This window comes from Vipera berus (assembly GCF_964194415.1).
Source record: "Vipera berus genome assembly, chromosome: 5".
Lineage (NCBI taxonomy): Eukaryota > Metazoa > Chordata > Lepidosauria > Squamata > Viperidae > Vipera > Vipera berus.
The window spans coordinates 62,203,799-62,224,466 of NC_138207.1; the positions used below are offsets into that span (position 1 = coordinate 62,203,799).

Consider the following 20,668-nt stretch of genomic DNA (forward strand, 5'->3'; position numbering starts at 1 on the left):
TTCCAACAACCCAAGAGACGGCTCTACACATGGACATCACCAGACGGTCAACACAGAAATCAGATTGACTATATGCTCTGCAGCCAAAGATGGAGAAGCTCTATACAGTCGGTAAAAACAAGACCAGGAGCTGACTGTGGCTCAGACCATGAGCTTCTCCTTGCAAAGTTTAGGCTTAAACTGAAGAAAGTAGGGAAAAGCACTAGGCCACTCAGGTATGAATTAAATCATATCCCTGTTGAATATACAATAGAGGTGACAAATAGATTTAAGGAATTAGATCTGATAGACAGAGTGCCTGAAGAACTATGGACAGAGGTTCGCGACATTGTACAACAGGTAGCAACCAAAACCATCCCAAAGAAAAAGAAATGCAAGAAAGCAAAATGGCTGTCTGAGGAAGCTTTGCAAATAGCTGAGGAAAGGAGGGAAGCGAAAGGCAAGGGAGAAAAACATAGATATGCCCAATTGAATGCAGAATTCCAGAGAATAGCTAGAAGAGATAAGAATGCCTTCTTAAATGAACAGTGCAAAGAAATAGAAGAAAACAATAGAATAGGGAGGACCAGAGATCTTTTCAAGAAAATTGGAGAGATGAAGGGAACGTTTCATGCAAAAATGGGCATGATAAAGGACCAAAATGGCAGGGACCTAACAGAGGCAGAAGAGATTAAGAAGAGGTGGCAAAATTACACAGAGGAACTATACAAGAATGAGCTTAACGTCCCAGATAATCACAATGAGGTGGTCACTGACCTCGAGCCAGACATCCTAGAATGTGAGGTGAAGTGGGCCTTAGAAAAGCTGAGCAACAACAAAGCTAGTGGAGGTGACAGTATTCCAGCTGAGCTATTCAAAATCTTAAAAGACAGTGCAGTAAAAGTGCTACACTCAATTTGCCAGCAAATTTGGAAAACTCAACAGTGGCCACAGGATTGGAAAAGATCAGTTTACATTCCAATTCCAAAGAAAGGCAGTGCCAAAGAATGTTCAAACTATCGCACCATTGCACTCATTTCTCATGCTAGTAAAGTCATGCTTAAAATCCTACAAGCTAGACTTCAGCAGTATGTGGATCGAGAACTACCAGAAGTACAGGCAGGATTTCGAAGAGGCAGAGGAACTAGAGATCAAATTGCCAACATACGCTGGATCATGGAGAAAGCTAGGGAGTTCCAGAAAAACATCTACTTCTGCTTCATTGACTATGCTAAAGCCTTTGATTGTGTGGATCATAACAAACTGTGGCAAGTTCTTAAAGAGATGGGAGTACCAGACCATCTTATTTGTCTCTTGAGAAACCTATATGCGGGTCAAGAAGCAACAGTGAGAACTGGACACGGAACCACTGATTGGTTCAAAATTGGGAAAGGAGTCCGGCAAGGCTGTATACTGTCGCCCTGCCTATTTAACTTATATGCAGAGCACATCATGAGAAAGGCAGGGCTAGATGAATCAAAAGTTGGAATTAAGATTGCCGGAAGAAATATCAACAACCTAAGATACGCAGATGATACCACTCTAATGGCAGAAACTGAAGAAGAACTAAAGAGCCTCTTGTTGCGGGTGAAGAAGGAGAGTGCAAAACTTGGGTTGAAACTTAACATTAAGAAAACCAAGATCATGGCATCTGGCCCTCTCAATTCCTGGCAAATAGATGGGGAAGAAATGGAGGTAGTGACAGATTTTGTTTTCCTGGGCTCCAAGATCACTGCAGATGGGGACTGTAGCCAAGAAATTAAAAGACGCTTGCTCCTGGGGAGGAAAGCCATGGCAAATCTAGACAGCACACTAAAAAGCAGAGACATCACCCTGTCAACAAAAGTGCGTATAGTCAAGGCTATGGTCTTCCCAGTTGCAATGTATGGCAGTGAAAGTTGGACCATAAGAAAGGCTGAGCGCCAAAGAATTGAGGCCTTTGAACTATGGTGCTGGAGAAGACTCCTGCGAGTCCCTTGGACCGCAAGGCGATCAAACCGGTCAGTCCTAGAGGAGATCAATCCTGACTGCTCTTTAGAAGGCCAGATCCTGAAGCTAAAACTCAAATACTTTGGCCACCTAATGAGAAGGAAGGACTCACTGGAGAAGAGCCTAATGCTGGGAAAGATCGAGGGCAATAGAAGAAGTGGACGACAGAGAATGAGGTGGCTGGATGGAGTCACTGAAGCAGTAGGTGTGAGCTTAAATGGACTCCAGAAGATGGTAGAAGACAGGAAGGCCTGGAGGAATGTTGTCCATAGGGTCGCGATGGGTCGGACACGACTTCGCAGCTAACAACAACAACAATGAACTGTCACCAGGATTCATTTTCAGTTTATTGATCTTTATCTAGATTAGGCTGAGTCAAGGCAGAGTTTGAGCACTTCTAAAGTATCGTTTGATTAGACAACATGCAGAAATAGAATTGAATGTAATCTATCCCTAACAGTCTTCCCAGGTGATCGGAATAAAATAATGAAATAAAGTCTCTTCTGTTGTTAAGTTGGATAAATAGGTTTGACTGAACTAGAGATATCGATTGTGGTTGTGTTACAAATACGCAAGGGTGGAAAAACCTTTAATCAGAAGGCAAAAGAAGAGTTGTTGTTTTTTCATTCCTATTCTAAAGAGATGGCCCAAAATGTTTCCTTCCTGAGACAGATTAGTACAGCAATGAGATCTTCGCCAACTTCATAGAACTCAGTTCACAGCCAAGATATTTTGATACACAAGGCTCCAAATCCTTAAAAGCCTCAAATACATCCTTTTCTCTAAGGCAATAAAAACATAAACCTCGTTAATGAATTTTCTGCTCTTTCCTCACTTAAATATTATTCTCCTTTGCATGACATCTGAGCTTTTGTCCAAAAAAATCTTATATACTTTCAGCACTACAGTGCATTAATGCCTTCTTCCTAAATATTACACAGACTGCATATGCACCAGCAGCAAAGAGAAGACTAGATGTAAATGTTAGTTATTCATTAATGTAAATGTAATTGTTCTTGATTGGGCTAATCTAATCATGTTGTGCCCCCACCTGATTCTTTTTAAACATATTGTGTGGTACCATTGTAAAATAGAAAGTTAGCATACTAGTGGTATCCAGAAGAACCCACTGTCAAATTAATGGCACATTTTATAATATCATTCTGTAAATAATGTAATGTTGTCACATAAAAGTGATATCATTTGTATAATTACTTCATCACACACCTGTTATAATTTGCCCTTTACGTGTGCCCCTTCCCTGCAGACAACTACAAAAAATAGCATTGGCCTCAAGTATAATAAGAATATTTCTGCACAAATTATATAGATGACATTTAAATAAGCAACATCTAGACCAGATGAGGCTTTTTAATATTAAAAGGTGTTTTAAAAATATGTTACTTGTGGAGACATAAATATGTAGCTAAGAATGCTCAAAGAAGCTATTCTTAGCTTTTATTGGGCAAAAGTAGGCCAATATTTATTTTTGCAATCAAGACATTTCACACTCAACTCCTTTGTGTTCCAGCATTTCTTTACAATAGTTTCAACTTTTTACAAAAGGGAAAATTCAGTCTAATTTTTGAAGCTGTGTTACAAATGCACATCACATCTATAATCATGGCAGAGAACTACTGATGTGGGAGAGTTAGCTTTGTATCTTTTAACTATTTTGTATCTTTGGATGAAAGGACCATTTCCCTACTTGGTCTGGTCCCAGTATTTCTACATAATAGCATCCAGTTTACCTAGGAAAACCTCTTGGAGAGAAAAGCTCTGCTTTTTAGCTAGAACTTGTGGTAATAATGGATTCCATAAAGCTAAGAAAATAATTAAGCAGCAAATATCCAGCACAGTTGCCTTGATATTGAAGTCTGAGAGTTAGGTTGAAAAGGCTATAAAACACCATTTAATTTGATATTCATTTATTCATTTACACAAATTTTGGACAAGACTTTGACCTTCCCACCAGCTTTGGTTGCAAGCAGACTTAATCAAATTCCATGCTTGATAACTATGCCCATATGGTAAAGAAGAGCTGGAGTCAGACAATACATTGCTATATTGTTCCTTTTATAGCATCCCCATTGAGAATTCAACATTTCTCTTCTAGCTAATTATAATTGTATTGGTTGATTTGTAGAGCTCTTCTGATTTTAATTATGCATGATGTCCATGGGATAGGAATGTATGCTTCGTGTTATGCTCTTTGAATTTTTTTGTGTTTATTATTAATGATTGTACTTTTTCCATCTATGTTTCTGGGCCCAATGTGATCAGCAGAAACATTCTTAGAAAATAAATAGTACTTGATTGCATTCAGTTCATATTGCAGTCCAGTTTAGAATTGTGCCCAGAAAATGGTACTGTAAGATGAGTTTATCAAGATGATTTTGGAAAGTTAGAGGAATGGTATGAAGCAAACCCATCAGCTACTCTTTCAGATATTTTTAGAATTGCATTTAGTAGTTTGAATACGCCCACTACAGCAGCCATTTTGTGTAAGTTGCTCATGAAAACACTCAACTTTTCAGATGTACACATCACTTTAAAAGGCTGATTATAGTTCCTTACGTTTATAAGGATTAATCAGGAATTAGAGCATCTTTTCATATTGCTTCTTGCTCTTGCAATTCTTTTATTTACATAAAATAATTTATTTATTACAATACCTAAATGGATTATCTCACTTTCCTTCCTTTAGATGCACATTACATTTTGTTTGAACTGCTGCATAGCCTCTATTCTATTTATATAAACCAAATATCATTTAAATCCTCTATTCCATAAAAACATGGATGTGGAAAGCCAAAGGAGAATCAGCAACTTCTGCCTTAGCCCAGAAACATCTTTCAAAACTCAGATTTTTATCAGGACATAATTACAAAGTTTTGCTTTGATGGTGTTTAGCAGATGACTGCTATTAAATATACAGTTAGACAAGAAAGCAAAAGAACAAATAGCAATAGCATTTAGACTTATATACTGCTTCATAGTGCTTTACAGCACTTTCTGAGCAGTTTACAGATTCAGCATATTTCCCCAACAATCTGGGTCCTCATTTTACCGACCTTGGAAGTTGGACCTCAGGGTGGAAGTCTGAGTCAATTTTGAGTTGATCAGGATTGAACTCCTGGCAGTGGGCAGAGTTAGCCTGCAATAGTGCATTCTAATCACTGAGCCCCCATGGCTCCTGACCTATTTATATGTTTGACTCCTATTTGACAAGTTTTTAAAATTTTATTTTTCAGCTACCACTTACTTCCTGCTACAGTATGCCAGGAAGCTCCATTTATTGTTCCGTCTTCCTTCTGGAAATCTTCTGTATGACATACTCTTCGCCGAGCATCTGTCATTAGTCGGTGAGTAGAAGCATACGAATAGGCCAGCCATCGAAAGACGTGGTCATCTGGAGTGGGTGTGTGCTCCTGTGTCTTCCAGACTGACCGGACCATATCATATGGATAGGCGACTACAAGCTCTCCTCCCTGTAAATTCCCTCCAAGCACAAAAGGATTCTTTTCCATCCATGCTATCACAGCTCGTGTTTCCACTGCCACCTATGAAAGAGAAAGGGTACAGAATTCTAAGCTACGTTTTCAAGAGACTCTTTGAATACATGGACACAATTGCAACATTATAATCCAAAGGCAAAACTGTGCATTCGCCTCTTCACATTGTTTTGATTATGTAGTCTGAAACAATCAAGAAAAATATCAAAGGAAATTTAAGTAATGATAAAAGGAATGTAAAAGGAAGTTTTAGCAATTCTTGCTAAAAATGACCATAAACGTTTCAGCATAATTAAAATCAGAAACAGATTGTAAAATGTATGATTTCCAAATCTCTTTGGAAATAAATATATACAATCTGTTGATGGAGGGGAAAAAAGGAGTCACTAAAGGACTTTGATGAAGGTTTAAATTCAGATTTGGAAGGAGTCCTGCTTCAAACTACCCATTTGCCAAATCTGTTAGAACTGGCTGCGGTCATTTTTAGGCTTCCATCAAAGCTGAACCACACCAAATCTTTATTAACGATAATACAAGCTGTTTACAAATCCCATTTTTAGGAGGCAATAGTTACAAGAAACAATGTTTGGAACTGATATATGACAAGGACAAACAATGTAACTCTGTTACATCTTCCATTAATAACAATTTACACAAGTCAGTGTGACATTGCCATTAGCATTACTGAAGATTACATTTTGAAAAATTTTTAGGGGTGTTTGCAGGGTGTAGTAAGAAAAGTCAGGACACAGCACATAAAAGAGGGTACAGCTTCAAATTTTGTTGCAGCACCATTTGACTTTTCTTTTTTTTTTTTAATCGTTCTGAAAACTGGTTCTTGTCACATTGGAAAATGTTTAGCCCAAAGTTTTCAGAATGATATGGGTAAAAAAAATAAAATAAAATCAGAGCATGCTAAATGATACATTATAAATCAGACATGTCAAACACAAGGCCTGGGGGCCGGATCCGGCCCGCAAAGTGGTTTCATGTGGCCCGCGAAGCCATCCTGAAAACAGTGAGGGAACGGCCCCCACTGCCTTGGCCCTGGCCCAGAGACCCTCCTTCTGCCAGAGGCCCTCAGATCTGTCCCACTCCTGCCCAGGCTCCCATAGGCACCCTTGATGCGAACGATGTAGAGCTGGCCACGCCCACCCAGTAGGCTATATGCACTCTAGCCACGCCCACCCAGTAGGCCACGCCCACCCTGGCCATACCCACCCGGCCCCCTGAGGGCAACTGCAATGCTGATGTGGCCCTCAATGAAATTGAGTTTGACACCCCTGTTATAAATCTATATTTTAGATGATAACATTAGAAGCAGGTTATAGAAAGATCAACAACCTTATTTGCATAATATTAAATTGTAAAATTATAAATTATACATACTGGAATGTGTTGTGCTGTTTTATAGTGAAAAGAACTGAGATAATTTTCAACAACTCCAAATCACCTAACATTTTTCTTCATAAAATTTCCACTTACTGTAGCATTTTCAGAAAGATACCATTCTGGAATTGGAATTTGATGATTTGGGACCTTTCTCAGAAGTCTTCTCCGATCTTCAGATTCCCAGAGGAGTGTATTTAAATCTGGGAAGTTATTGTTGATATCAATACCATCTTGAGTCCATCTTCCTAAAGACCAGCCTCCTAATTCAGAACCCTATAATGCAATGATCAGATTATTTGGCTTATTTTATAACTGCAGTTATTGCAGGAATATAATGACAACTCTATGTAGTTTTCTTATCGTAATAAAACTAATCTCCTGTGTGCATGGTAAAATCAGCCATTCTGGTTTTAAAGTTACCACATTCTTTTGTATCACATTCTTTGTTTTACCCCACATTATAATTTGAACAATTGGGCAGCATATCTAAGTTAAATCCACCTTTCAGTGGGATGCAAGGTTGACTTACTTAATTCACATTTATTCTCCTTAACCCCAACACTTTGACATTTTGTTGGACTTGTTTCTTAGTACACTTTTGAATATGACGATTCCCTCTTTTCTTTTCCCTGTTATTACAAATGTCCTGGTTTGTATATCATTAAATCTGCAGCAACGGATGTGAATTCTGTCAAAACCTAAAGTGCCACTTTGTAAATAAAAAAAAGCATTGAATAGTAATTGTATCTAGAGGCAGCCGCAACTGAATTTCTGCATAGTAATTGATTTCCATAAATGTGATGCTAGTATTCTGTCAACATTATTTTAGTTGGAAATACTAATAACTTAATAGAAAGGGAGCAATAATGGTGGTAGCATCTAGCTAACCTTGACCACTTTTAAAATATTAAGCAGGGTTGAACATGGTTTGAATTTAGATGGGAGAACCACAGGACATTCCAAGGCCCTAGGCTACACTAGGAAGTTGAATAATATCCTGAAAGAAGGAAAGAGCAAGTTCCTTTTGCAGCATTGCCAAAAAACAGCAAAGCATGTTCACACACACACACAAAAATCAGGTTGGTTTGAATAAAATATTACACATAGTATATACACATACCAGTGGCATAGCGTGGGTTGTCAGCACCCGGGGCAATTTGCGCCCCCTAACCCGGTGACGTCATGGCACCGCCGAAAAGACGCGCCCCGCAGCGGCGTAGACTTTCCAAGAAGAGTCGCGTGCATGCGGGATGCTTCCGGGTCCCTCCCAAGGGCGGCTGGGCGGGTCTCTGACCTGCAAGAGCCGCTGCATTCAAGCTCGCACGTGAGCCCCGCTAAATAAAGCCACGCATGCGCACGAAGCTAGGCCAGCCGGCCGGCGGGTCCGTCTTCGCTCGGCCAAGCCTGCCGGGGCGCCTGCGGGGCGCTTGCAGTTGGCCTGGGCCTGGGCGGAGAGTTGGGCGCTTCTATTTATTTTATTCAGTTTATGTGGCCGCCCATCTCACCTGCCGGACTCGTTTCGCTTTGCAAGAAAGAGCAGCTCGAGAGCGGAGCCAAGCTGACTCTGTGCAGCCCTTGGGGCTCCCTGAGCAGCTCAGTGCGAGCGCGACCCCCCAGATGTTGCGCCCGGTGTGGCCGGCCCCCCCTGCACCCCCCACGCTACGCCACTGACACATACACATAGAATGGGAAGCTGTGGCTTTCCAGATGCTATGCATTTAACTTCTAATATCTCTCACCATAAGGTCCTATTAGCTGGGGTTCTGGGAGATGTGGTTTATCTATATTCAAAGATCCAAAAGTTCTCTACTCTAGTTTAAGGGCTTTCATCCTCTTAATTTCAAATGCAGGACCATTCAACACATAATTTCTTCAGTGTAATAGTTGGTAAAACCCAACATAGCTGCACAAGTTCAAAGAAGCAAGAATTATATAGACTTCAGTTAGATATCTTTAATGTTATCCTGGAGTAAAGACAGTATCTTAGAAATTCCTATAATAAATTCACCATTTATAATAAATTAAGGGAAAAATTCTTGAAATATTTGAGATGCCACCTGGACTGAGTTGTGATTTATAAGGCAGGTTCTTTCTATCTCTCATCCTCCCCACAACTCTCACACAGGTTCTACTTCTTCAAACTATCACAAGACCAGAGTGGTATGGGAGGAAAGTTTACAGATGTTTTGTTGTGTTTATAAATCATTTCTGCATAGCATTAAATGTATTAACCCGGTGACACAATAGTTAAAATGCAGTATTCAGGCTAACTCTTCCCACAGCCTGGAATTTGATCCTGACAGGGTTCAAAGTTGACTCAGCCTTCCATCTTTCCAAGGTCAGTAAAATGAGGAGCCACATTGTTGGGGGCAACAATGTAAACCACCCAGAGAGTGGTATGGGGTGCTATCGGGTGGTATATAAGCCTAAATGCTAAATGTTATTGCTAATAACTTTTATGATTGAGAACATGGGGATTAAAAAAATCATGAGCACACTAATATTCTTATAAGTTATCTAAAGATATAGGATATTTAGCAAGAACTAACATATCTGAGCTTTTTATTATTATTATTAAAAGTATTATCCTTTATACCCAGTTTAACAGCAAAGGTTTGTCTAAGAAAGTTTTTTCTCATTGCTTCTTCTAACATTCCTTTTTCCTTTAATTGTACAATATGCTACATAGGCATTTTTGCCACTAAAGAAATGTTTGACCAAAATGTCAAGTTAACTGAATTACTGGAAGAAATGAAAGACTAATTAAATAACATCCAAAAAGAGCTGCCACAAAAATCTCTTAAAGGCCCAAACTATTCCTATTTTGACATTAGATTCTGGGAATATAGATGTTATTTCAAAATATGATGCTGGCAATTTGAAATCAACATTTGGCAGTGGATATGCCTATAGTGATTACTTTAGGGAATGAAGTAAACATTTAAAAAAAACATCTCATTTTGGGTTCTATCCAAACTAAAGCAAGCCTCAGGAAAAAGATGTGGCTCTAATTTGTCGTGATTTCTTAAAAATGGACAGAAAAATGTCAGACTATTTTAAGGTGGAAGAACATGAAAACTGCAGTGATATACATTTTGCAGTTAAAAAGAAAAAAAAGAAATGCCCCTTTATCATAAAGCAAGCCCTGCTCAGGCAGCTAGCAGATCTTGAAAACAGTACAGATTAATACCACCAGAAAATATTGTTCTGTAAACTGGATTGGGAAGCCAATACAGCTAGACCTTGACTTACAACATAACATGTCTATGGACATTCTCAGTCATCCAGGTCATAGTTATCCCAAAGATGCTTTTTCACAAGGCAACTAAACTTTCTTGTTTTTCTTTGAAGACATTTTGCTTCTCATCCAAGAAGCTTCTTCAGCTCTAACTGGATGGTGGGGAATGGAAGGATTTATATTCCTTGCAGACAGCTGGTCATTTGGTGGAGCATTGCTGAAGAAGCTTCTTGGATGAGAAGCGAAAAGTCTTCAAAGAAAAACAAGAAAGTCCAGTTGCCTCGTGAAAAAGCATCTTTGGGTTGACTTACAACAGTTCATTTACTGACCGTTCGAACTTACAACAGCACTGAAAAAAAGTGACATATCACCGTTTTTTACACTTATGATCATTGCAGCATCCCCATGGTCAGATGATCAAAATTCAGACACTTGGCAACTGACTTATGTTTATGACGGTTGCAGTGTCCTGGGGTCATGTGATCAGCTTTTGAGATCGTTTGACAAAAAAAGTTAATGGGAGACCAGATTCATTTAACAACTGTGTTACTAATTTAACAACTGTAGTGATTTCTTTAAGAATTGTGGAAAGAATGGTTGTAAAATGAGGCAAAATTCACTTAACAACTGTCTTGCTTAGCAAACAGAAATTTTGGGTTCAGTGGTGGTCATAAGTAGACCTGTAAAAAGATAGTAATGAGAAATCACTTCCATGTTGCTGCCCCAGCAAACCTCCAAATTACACACACTTTTTCATGTAGCCACTAGAAGTTGAGCTCTACTTGAGGGTGTTTTATTATTTACTTATTACATTTGAAAACAGTTTTTACACTGATGTTTTACCACTTTACCCCTTCATAGGCCTTTTCATATCCATCTGGATTGATTGAAGGAAGAAGATGAATTCTAGTATTCTCAATGAGATGCTTAATGCGCAGATTCCCAGCAAGATATTCTTGGCACATAAACTGCATTAACAAAAGCAGTAGCTCACGCCCAAGCACCTCATTCCCATGAGCTCCTGCTATGTACCGAAATTCAGGTTCACCTATTCAAAACAAAAAAATGTTGGCAATAAATCTAAGGGATTTGAAGGAGTTAAAAGAAACAGTTTTTATGTTCAAGAATTGAAGCAATTTTTTCTCAGTTTAAGATACCCCTTTTGTCTTTTAATCTCCAACCAATATCCATATACTCTGTGGAACTGGGGAGGGGTGGGGGGAATCCAAGCTAAATTAAAGTATAATCTATGGATGCAAGAAAATTATCTTGCTGATTTTTGCAGGATAACTCCTAGCAGAAAGCAACCTGATAGTTCTCTTTGTTTTTAAATATAATTTTGTAATAAATGTGTATGTATGAGAGAGAGAGAGAGAGAGAGAGAGAGAGAGAGAGAGAGAGAGAGAGAGAGAGAGAGAGAGAGAGAGATTGTGTGTGTATCTGTGTCTGTCTGTCTGTCTGTCTGTCTGTCTGTCTATCTATCTATCTATCTATCTATCTATCTATCTATCTATCTATCCATCCATCCAAAGAGAGAAGCAAACTAGAACCAAGGAGAAATTTCCTGACAATTAGAACAATGAATCAATGGAACAACCTGCCTCCAGAAGCTGTCAATGCTCCAACACTGGAAGTTTTAAGAAAAGACTGGACAACCATTAGTCTGAAATGGTATAGGGTTTCCTGCTGAGCAGGGGGTTGGACTAGATGGCCTCCAAGGTCCCTTCCAACTTTATTATTATTATTATTATTATTATTATTATTATTATTATTATTATTATTATTATTATTATTATTATTATTATTATCATCATCATCATCATCATCATCATCATCATCATCATATATGTATTCATATTTAAGGTATAGGTGTTTATGAGGTTTCATAAAGCATCTCAATAATAACTGTAGCCAAGTAATTCAAAGCACTGTATCTGGAACATGACTTATGAACTATTTCCTGCATTTAGAAGATACATTTGTTAGTCATTGAACTCAATTAAGTCAGCTCAATTCCATTCCTCTTCACTCTCTGTCTCTCCTCTCCTTCTTGAAGAAATAAAATCAAAACATTATTTGGGGACTTGGGGAAAGAGAGCAAATTGGTCAGAAAGACTTAATTCCAGCCATTTTACAAGGATTTTCCTATTTCACCTCTTGATTAGAGAATCTGTCCAAAGAGGTCTGGATTAACTCAATATATTTTATTCAGTTCAATCTGAAGAACTAACATGAGCATATTTTTAGACATCAGTCAGACTGGGCAGAGTCTGACGTGGAGGAATCGGACGGTCTTGAGCATGTTATCTGGACTGAGTTCGATCCTGTTTCCCCTGATGATGTGGTCAGGATCATGGGGAGGCTGAGCACCACCACCTGTTTGTTGGATCTGTGCCCCTCCTGGCTAGTTTATGCGGCCCGGGAGGAGACACGAGGCTGGTTCCAGGCAGTAATAACTGCTTCTTTGAAAGAGGGTGTCTTCCCTGCCGCCTTGAAGGAGGCGGTGGTGAGACCCCTCCTCAAAAAGCCTGCCCTGGACCCGGCTGTTTTAAATAACTATCGTCCAGTCTCCAACCTTCGCTTTTTGGCGAAGGTTGTTGAGAGTGTGGTGGTGCATCAGCTTCCTCTGTTCCTGGAGGAAACTGATTATCTGGACCCGTACCAATCGGGTTTCAGGCCCGGATACAGCACGGAGACGGCATTGGTCGCGCTGGTGAATGATCTCTGGCGGGCTCGGGACAGGGGTTGTTCCTCTGTCCTGGTCCTATTAGATCTCTCAGCGGCTTTTGATACCATCGACCATGGTATCCTACTGCGGCGTCTCAGGGGGTTGGGAGTGGGAGGCACCGTTTTACGCAGTCGGTGTTGACGGGAGGACAGAGATCCGCCCCGAGGCCTCTCGTTTGTGGAGTTCCTCAGGGGTCAGTTCTCTTGCCCCTCCTGTTCAACATCTATATGAAACCGCTGGGTGAGATCATTCGTGGTTTCGGGGTGGGGTATCATCAGTACGCTGATGATACCCAACTTTTTCTTTCCACCCCGAACCAACCCAGCGATGCCCTCGCCGTGATGTCCCGTTGCCTGGAGGCGGTCCAGGTCTGGATGGGGAGAAACAGGCTTCGTCTCAATCCCGCCAAGACTGAGTGGCTGTGCATATCGGCATCTCGGGCTAACCAGACTATTCCATCTCTAACGATGGGGGGTGAGGTGTTACCCCCCGTTGATAGGACTCACAACTTGGGCATCCATTCACGACTCAATTTGGAAGACCATATAGGAGCCGTGACCAGGGGTCTTTTGCCCAGGTTCACCTGGTGCGCCAGTTGCGACCCTATCTGGACCGAGATGCCCTACGCACAGTCACTCATGCGTTCATGACCTCCCGTTTAGACTACTGCAACGCTCTCTACATGGGGCTGCCCTTGAGGACCACTCGGAGGCTTCAGCTGGTGCAGAATGCGGCTGCGCGAGTTGTGATGGGGGTCTCCCGATACTCCCATGTAACACCTCTACTCCGCGAGCTGCATTGGCTCCCGGTTGCCCTCCGGGTGAGATTCAAGGTGCTGGTGATGACCTATAAAGCCCTAAATGGCTTGGGTCCGGGATATCTGAGGGAACACCTGCTGCCGGCATCAAGCTCCCTTCGTCCAGTGCGCTCCCACAGGGAGGGTCTTCTCAGGGTGCCACCGGTAAAAGATTGCCGGCGAACGACACCCAAGGATAGGGCCTTCTCAGTGGGTGCGCCTGCCCTTTGGAACCAGCTGCCAGTAGAGCTTAGGACTGCCCCCGACCTCCGTTCATTCCGCTGGGACCTGAAGACCTGGCTCTTCGAGCTCTCTGGCCCAGGCTGAGAATTTTAATTTTAATTTTAATTTTAATTTTAATTTTAATTTTAATTTTAACTGGGGTTTTATTTATTCAGGGACGGATATAATTTTTTTTAATTTGTTTTTAACTTTTGTATTTTTGTTTTTAATCACCCTGTAAACCGCCCTGAGTCCTTCGGGAAAGGGCAGTATATAAATGTAATAAAATAAATAAATAAATAAATAAATAAATATGATACAGCTGATTTAGGATTTTCTTTAAACTGGAAGAACCATTTAGAAATCATCTAATAAAGCAATAATATTTGCTCTTAATACAGGCCTAAAGAGGTTTTCTTTTTAGTTTTAAAAAGCATTATATACTCTGTTAATGTTCATTTTAATCATTCTGGCTGGAGATTAATTTACTGATTTATTTATTTATTCATCAGATTTATATTCTAGGAACTGTGAGATCTACAAAATATAGGGCACCAGGTTGGATTTGGGTATTCAAAATGAATAGCTATCAACCACAAGAACTATAAGTACATATTTCTGACTATTAAAGATTTTATTGTAATGAAAAATATATGATTAATATTGGGAAATCTGAACCCTATCTCTGGATGGTTTCTATTTATATTGATTTTCTAAAATTAGGAAAATTTAATTAAAATTCCTCCCACATATTTTGCAATACTGCAATCTTATAGGTACATGTATCTACTGCTAACTAGACGCTATAAAATGGGCAATATTAAAATTTTAAACATTCCAAAACCATCACCAGAAAGCCTTCAGATTGTTATTTTTTGTTAGAATGTAATCCTAACCAATTTCGTGTTCTCCAGGATTGTCAGATATTTCAACAGCATACAGCTTTAGCCCTTGATGACTTTTTCCAATATTGTAAATTCTTGTGATATTTGGACACATCTCATTTACCACCTTCATCAACTGTAAAAACAAAACAAAACAAACAAAATAAGATATTTATATAATAACTGGCTAGGAAATGGATTCAAACTTTTACCTCACCTTTGCTTTTTGTTCTCTGTTAAAAGTGCACATCAATTCTGATCCAAATCAAACTGTCAGTTCAGTTTGGACTGTTGACCTGATTTGATTTAATTACTGAATTCAAGTTGGGAAAACAAGCTAATACCATTTTCCAAATTGATTTGAGGCATTTCATTGCACTTAATGATTCAGTCAAAATTGCTGACCTGGTTTGAAAAGCTGAGTTAATTTGGAGATTTAATTTATTCACCCTTGAAACAAATTTTCAAAACAGTTGATCTGTTTGAGATTTAAGCCTAAGAGATGTAAAAATAATAATAATAATAAAAGAGGTAAATAAACAAAGGATTCCTTATTATTCTTAACTCATAAATGATTATGAATTTTTAAAACGACTTCTAGAATATAAAAGATTGACTTTTTTCTTTTTCTATTTCTGCAAGATGCAATAGGTACATGAAGGTGCATGAAACACTCTATTTTGTGTTTACAAAAAAATGAGTAGTCTCTTACTATGTAGTCACACCTATTAACAACTGGAACAATTATAAGGTGAATTTCTAGGTTGATTCATTGATAGGCAAATATTATACATTTATAATATTATTATTAATAACAATTGAATTCATAATAATAGTTATTTATTCTATTAACATTCCGGAAGAAAACTCCTGATAAGTTCTTTAAAGAACCTTTAATTAGACTGAACCTTAATTCAGTTATACTTAATCTTTGAACTAAAGGCTGCAGAAGGAAGTTGGAAAATCTAAGCCAGCTACAATTTTTAAGGAGAATCTAGTGCTACAACTCAACTTATAATGAATTAGCTTTCAATGATTGACTTTGGCCTTTAGCCAAATTCATTCCATCTATTTATCAGTTTCATCTGTATTCCCTGTTATCCCGAGTAGTATTTGCTACTGACAAATTTGAAATGAATATAGTGCTACCGCAGTACTGATTAATTGATTCTGAGAGGCACGATGAGTACCAAAAACAATGAGTGCCAAACAATTTTTTTCCCCATAAGGAATAATACAACTAAATTCAATGCATTATCAAACTAAAGACAATGCACATTCTAAGGCAATATGTAAAAATAAAGGATGGTATATCATTACTTTACGTGAGAAATAAACTAAAAATTAATAAATCTTAGATTAAATAAAATAAAAACTTCACTTTACTGAAGAAAAAAAAGTGCAAAAATACACAAAATGACCACAGAAGCAAAGATAAGACTGCAAGGGAATGCATCACCCTTTATTTCAACTGGAAAGGGTAGCAAGTCATGAGGCAACCAACACTGACAAGTTCTAGCTTGCACATTGAGTACCAAACGAACAACAAGTATCAGGACATTTTCTCATCAAAATGCATTGAGTACCCAGTTCGATGAATTTCAAAGCAGCTGAGAACTGAGATGCCACTGTATTTTGGAAATGATCCTTTAGCAGTAAAAAACATAACTCAAACATCCTTCAACATCTTGCTTCCATTTTTGATATGATGATTTATTTAAACATGCAGTAGGAACATGATTCATAAGCTGTGCTGCTTCCTGGAGAATTGACACTGACACTAATAGATCTTATAATTCAAAGTTCTAAAAAAAATTGAATGAGTAACAATCATGGAAATCTCAATAAGAAATTGTAACATTTAATGTTATACTAAATGAAGGCAGACTAATAAAGAACGGTCACTGAAATCAAATAATATCAGATTTTGATAGCACTGCCCAATTGCCAATCATTGGCTACGCTCAATTGAATTATTAATCAAAAAGAGAAAAACAGCTTTTAGCCTTTTTACTTTCTTTCTCTGGGTGAGCGATAACTGGGCATTGCTTTTTTATCTTTATTTTTTATCTTTTATTGGTTTTATTATAATTTCTTTATTTCATTCGGAGCATTGAGAGGCAGACAAGTTTCATAAATTATTATTGACAAGTGAATTGGCGGTGAAGAGATGACCTGCACCCTTGTGAATATGAAACATCTCTAGGTTGAATTAACATTCCCTGAGCCATGGTTTTGCTAGTTTATACACACACACACACAAACACACACACACACACACACCAGATACTAGAGACAGATAATGAAATAAAATAATAAAACAAGACAAAATAAAATAGGAAGAGGATACACATCTGGATACAAATTCCAAATGCTTACCAGGGACTCAATAATGTCCCTACTCCTGAGCTACATGGATTTCTAATGCTATTCCAGAGACAGATGCTGTGACAGAGGACATATTTTTTATTATGTGTAGTACTATTTAAGCTTTATTATCTCTACATCCAAGTTCACTGTACAGCTCAGGAATTACATATTTTATGTAATGGGAACCTCTTTTTTTAGCAGAGTTATTTCAATAATAGGAGATCCTGTGGTCTGTTCAGAGACTTATATAGATTTTTCTTCTGACCATTGTACCTTGTCCAGAATCACTTCTCATGAGATGAGCAGTTATATATATTATAAATATTGTAAATATGGTTAATAAATAAATACTTGTAATCTATGATTTGAAATATTTTGTATGATACTACCATGGGTGTTTTAGCTGTAAATATTTAAATCTGCAAACGGATATTTTTTACATTTTTTAAAAAAATAAGGATTTTTCCCCCCTAAATTTTGGTATATATACTGCTGGAGTATATCTGCTATGAACTCTGTATGGTGTCAGGAAGGGCATCTGGCCAGTAAACGCTAAGCTCCATCTAATTGTCCCAACACTACCTCAACTTAAGAGATTACAGACTCATAAAGAACTGAATTTTCTAAAGGGGAGAGAGAAGAAGGGCTTAATCCAATGGTGGGATTCAGCTGGTTTGCACCGGTTCAACAGAACCAGTGGCTAAATTTTGTTGAGCTTCCTGTGGGCCGTTCTAGGCCTGGGATGCCTGGAGGACGACTCCCAGACCTAGAACGGCCCACTGAAAGTGCATGGATGTCACTTCCAGAAGTTCATTCTAGGCCCAGGCCTGCATCCATGCAGAGAACCGGTTGTTCAGGTATTTGAATCCCACCACTGGCTCAATCTCTTAGCAAAATACTATAGAGTCAAAAGGTGATGCTACAGAATATATTAAATTTTGTCCAGAAAAAGAACAGCCCAGATTGTGGGACCCCTATGAAGAAACCAAGGAAGAGAGGGTGATATTTTAAAATTTAACAGATGAAGAACAGATGAACCTTTCACTTGTATCTAAAAAGACTATCCCTTCAGTTTTCACAATTAATGTCAAGCCTCTTAAGAGCAATGCACAAATAAGGAAGCAAGATTCAAAAGGAGCTTCACAAATCAGCCTTAATGCCCAGGGGGAAAAAAGGATCAAACATTCCAGAATGAAGAGGAAGATACAAACTTAAATCTCATGGTCTCCAAAATTACCATGCATTTAATAATACCTCCAGAACTTTGTAAGGTAGTAACATCTAGATGGCTAAGTATTCTCCAAATAAAGCTTTTCACTAACTGAAATGCTCTGCCAAACTCTGTAAGTGGAGAAGATGAAGTGGAACTAGACCAAAATACAAATTTGTTTGTTCAAGGAAGAGAGGATATTGATGCAAAATAAGAGAGAGAGAAATTCATTCTGAGTGTGCAGTGGTAAAAGCACAGGCAGAAAAGATCAAACATATCACCGGAAGAAAATGAAAAGCAGATAACATGTTTGTCTCCTTTCAGAATTTTAACTGCAATTGTATCAGCCCCCTATTAGTGGATGTCAACAAAAATTACATAGTTGCCAAACAAGATTACACAGTCAACAGAGATTACATACTGACATTCACTACTAACAGTTGTATGCTATTATATGTGTCTTATGGCAATTGATGTGATCAGTTAAAGTGGCAGATAAGTTAATCATCCTTTATTCTATCATGCAACCATAAAGAGCACTTTTGGAATCCCGGCTGCACCTGTTTCTTGGCCTTGTCTACTATGAAGGACTGACATTACACTTGAAAGTCCATGAGAATTTTAAATAATGCAAATGTTATTTTCTTTCTCACCCTTTCCTCTCTCGCAAGACAGAGAAATCATTACTGACATACCTTCCTTAATGGGTTATTTCTTCTCTATTCTCAAGACTAGGTCTACATTCTTTCACCAATTAGTTGGACTAAAATTTTGCAAAGCAACCTTGAGTCCAGGTCTGGCTGCTAAATGGTCAGATGATAATGCAAGTTAATTTTTTTAAATGTTTTGAGTGTGGGTTTTCCATAGCTCTACGAAATGTAGTGGACAACCAGAACGATGTACGTAATTCCAAATGGATAAAAATAATCATCAGCAATGAAATCCTCCCATTTATCAGAGGGGCACAACATATCCCAGCAATATTGAAGCTCTACCTGATTAAGGTTTGCAGGAAACATTTGCTTAATTGGGAACATATAATTTAGTAAAAGTTTGTCCTGGAGAGTGCAATTTAATTTTGCAACAAACGGTTGCAGGAATTGGATATGGCCAGTCTAGAGAAAAGGACTAGAGGTGATATGATAGCAGTATTCTAGTATTTGAAGGGCTAACATAAAGAAGAGAAGGTCAACTTATTTCCAAAGCACCAGAAGGCAAGACAAGAAAAAATGGATGGAAACTAATCAAGGAGAGAAGTAACATGGAATTAAGGAGAAACTTCCTAACAGTGCAGACAATTAACCGGTGGAACAGTTTGCTTTCAGAAGTTGTAGGTGCTTCATCACTGTAGTTCTACAGGAAAAAGGTAGAACTGGCAAATGTAGAAATGGGACTACTGGTTAAAGTTGTATTTTTTCCTGAGAAGCTGAAGCCACTATGACAATTAAACATTTACTGCATTCAAAGAACATTCTAGAGTTTGGGAAACCCAATTAGATCTATCTGCCCTACCCAATAATGTGGTCCTGAGAAGCCAACCCCGATCTTTTTATACCAGCTAGATATGTAAGACAAATTACTGTTCCGATGAGTTTTCACTAGGTGTTCTTGAAGGCAAATATATATTTTAAAAAAAAACACTTATGAGCTAAGATTGTGCCTGGCGGGAAAATACCCACTGAATCCATAGCTCATGTCCTGTTAAATTGTGTTTTCTATAGGGACATAAAGGCATGCTTTGTAACTCCTTATTTGGCAAAGTAGCCAGTCAAATCAGATTTGCTTTATTGTTACTTTTATCAAATTAGTACTATTTTATTTCCTTGGCAATGGCTATTTTTTTATCCTGTTGTAAAACTAGACATGCCCTAATACCCTCAGTGACCTAGTTAAAATATTATCTTTTTATTTCCTTTGAAAAAGACATTGTTTACTTAACTTATTTTGTTAACTATCAGAATTCTGGTCAGTAATCATAATAAAGACCACTACTACTATTTGAACCTCTGAACTGGCATCCCGTTCCCTTCTATGTATCCCTCACATATTGAAATTGAACAACCATCTGGGGTGAGGGATCCATAGGCCACATGATTAACAGTTATATGTAACCTAGATCCTTTCTTCTGAACTTACCATCATATTCAGACAGCATGGACCAGTCAACAAGGGATAAAATAGTATGAATAGGGCCAACAAGCACAATCCTGTGTCTCTAGATTAAACATTCAATTACAAATAGTAAGGAGAGAGAGAGAGAGAGACAGAAAGAGAGAGAGAGAGAGAGAGAGAGAGAGAGAGAGAGAGAGAGAGAGAGAGAGAGAGAGAGAGAGAGAGAGAGAGAG

The 20,668-nt window shown here is 38.5% G+C and overlaps 1 protein-coding gene across 1 annotated transcript in view; it reads right to left on the reverse strand.

The window, feature by feature from the left end:
- The window catches only part of CPXM2 (carboxypeptidase X, M14 family member 2), a gene marked incomplete at its 3' end in the record, with an annotated part of 119,950 nt that overhangs the window by 14,485 nt on the left and 84,797 nt on the right, over positions 1 to 20,668 (reverse strand). The window contains exons 8-11 of the mRNA XM_081328725.1: positions 14,756 to 14,879; positions 10,965 to 11,161; positions 6,969 to 7,148; positions 5,234 to 5,531 (exon numbers count right to left, since the gene is read on the reverse strand). Coding sequence (XP_081184851.1) covers positions 5,234 to 5,531; positions 6,969 to 7,148; positions 10,965 to 11,161; positions 14,756 to 14,879 — 799 coding nt within the window. The remainder of the gene's footprint in view (positions 1 to 5,233; positions 5,532 to 6,968; positions 7,149 to 10,964; positions 11,162 to 14,755; positions 14,880 to 20,668) is intronic.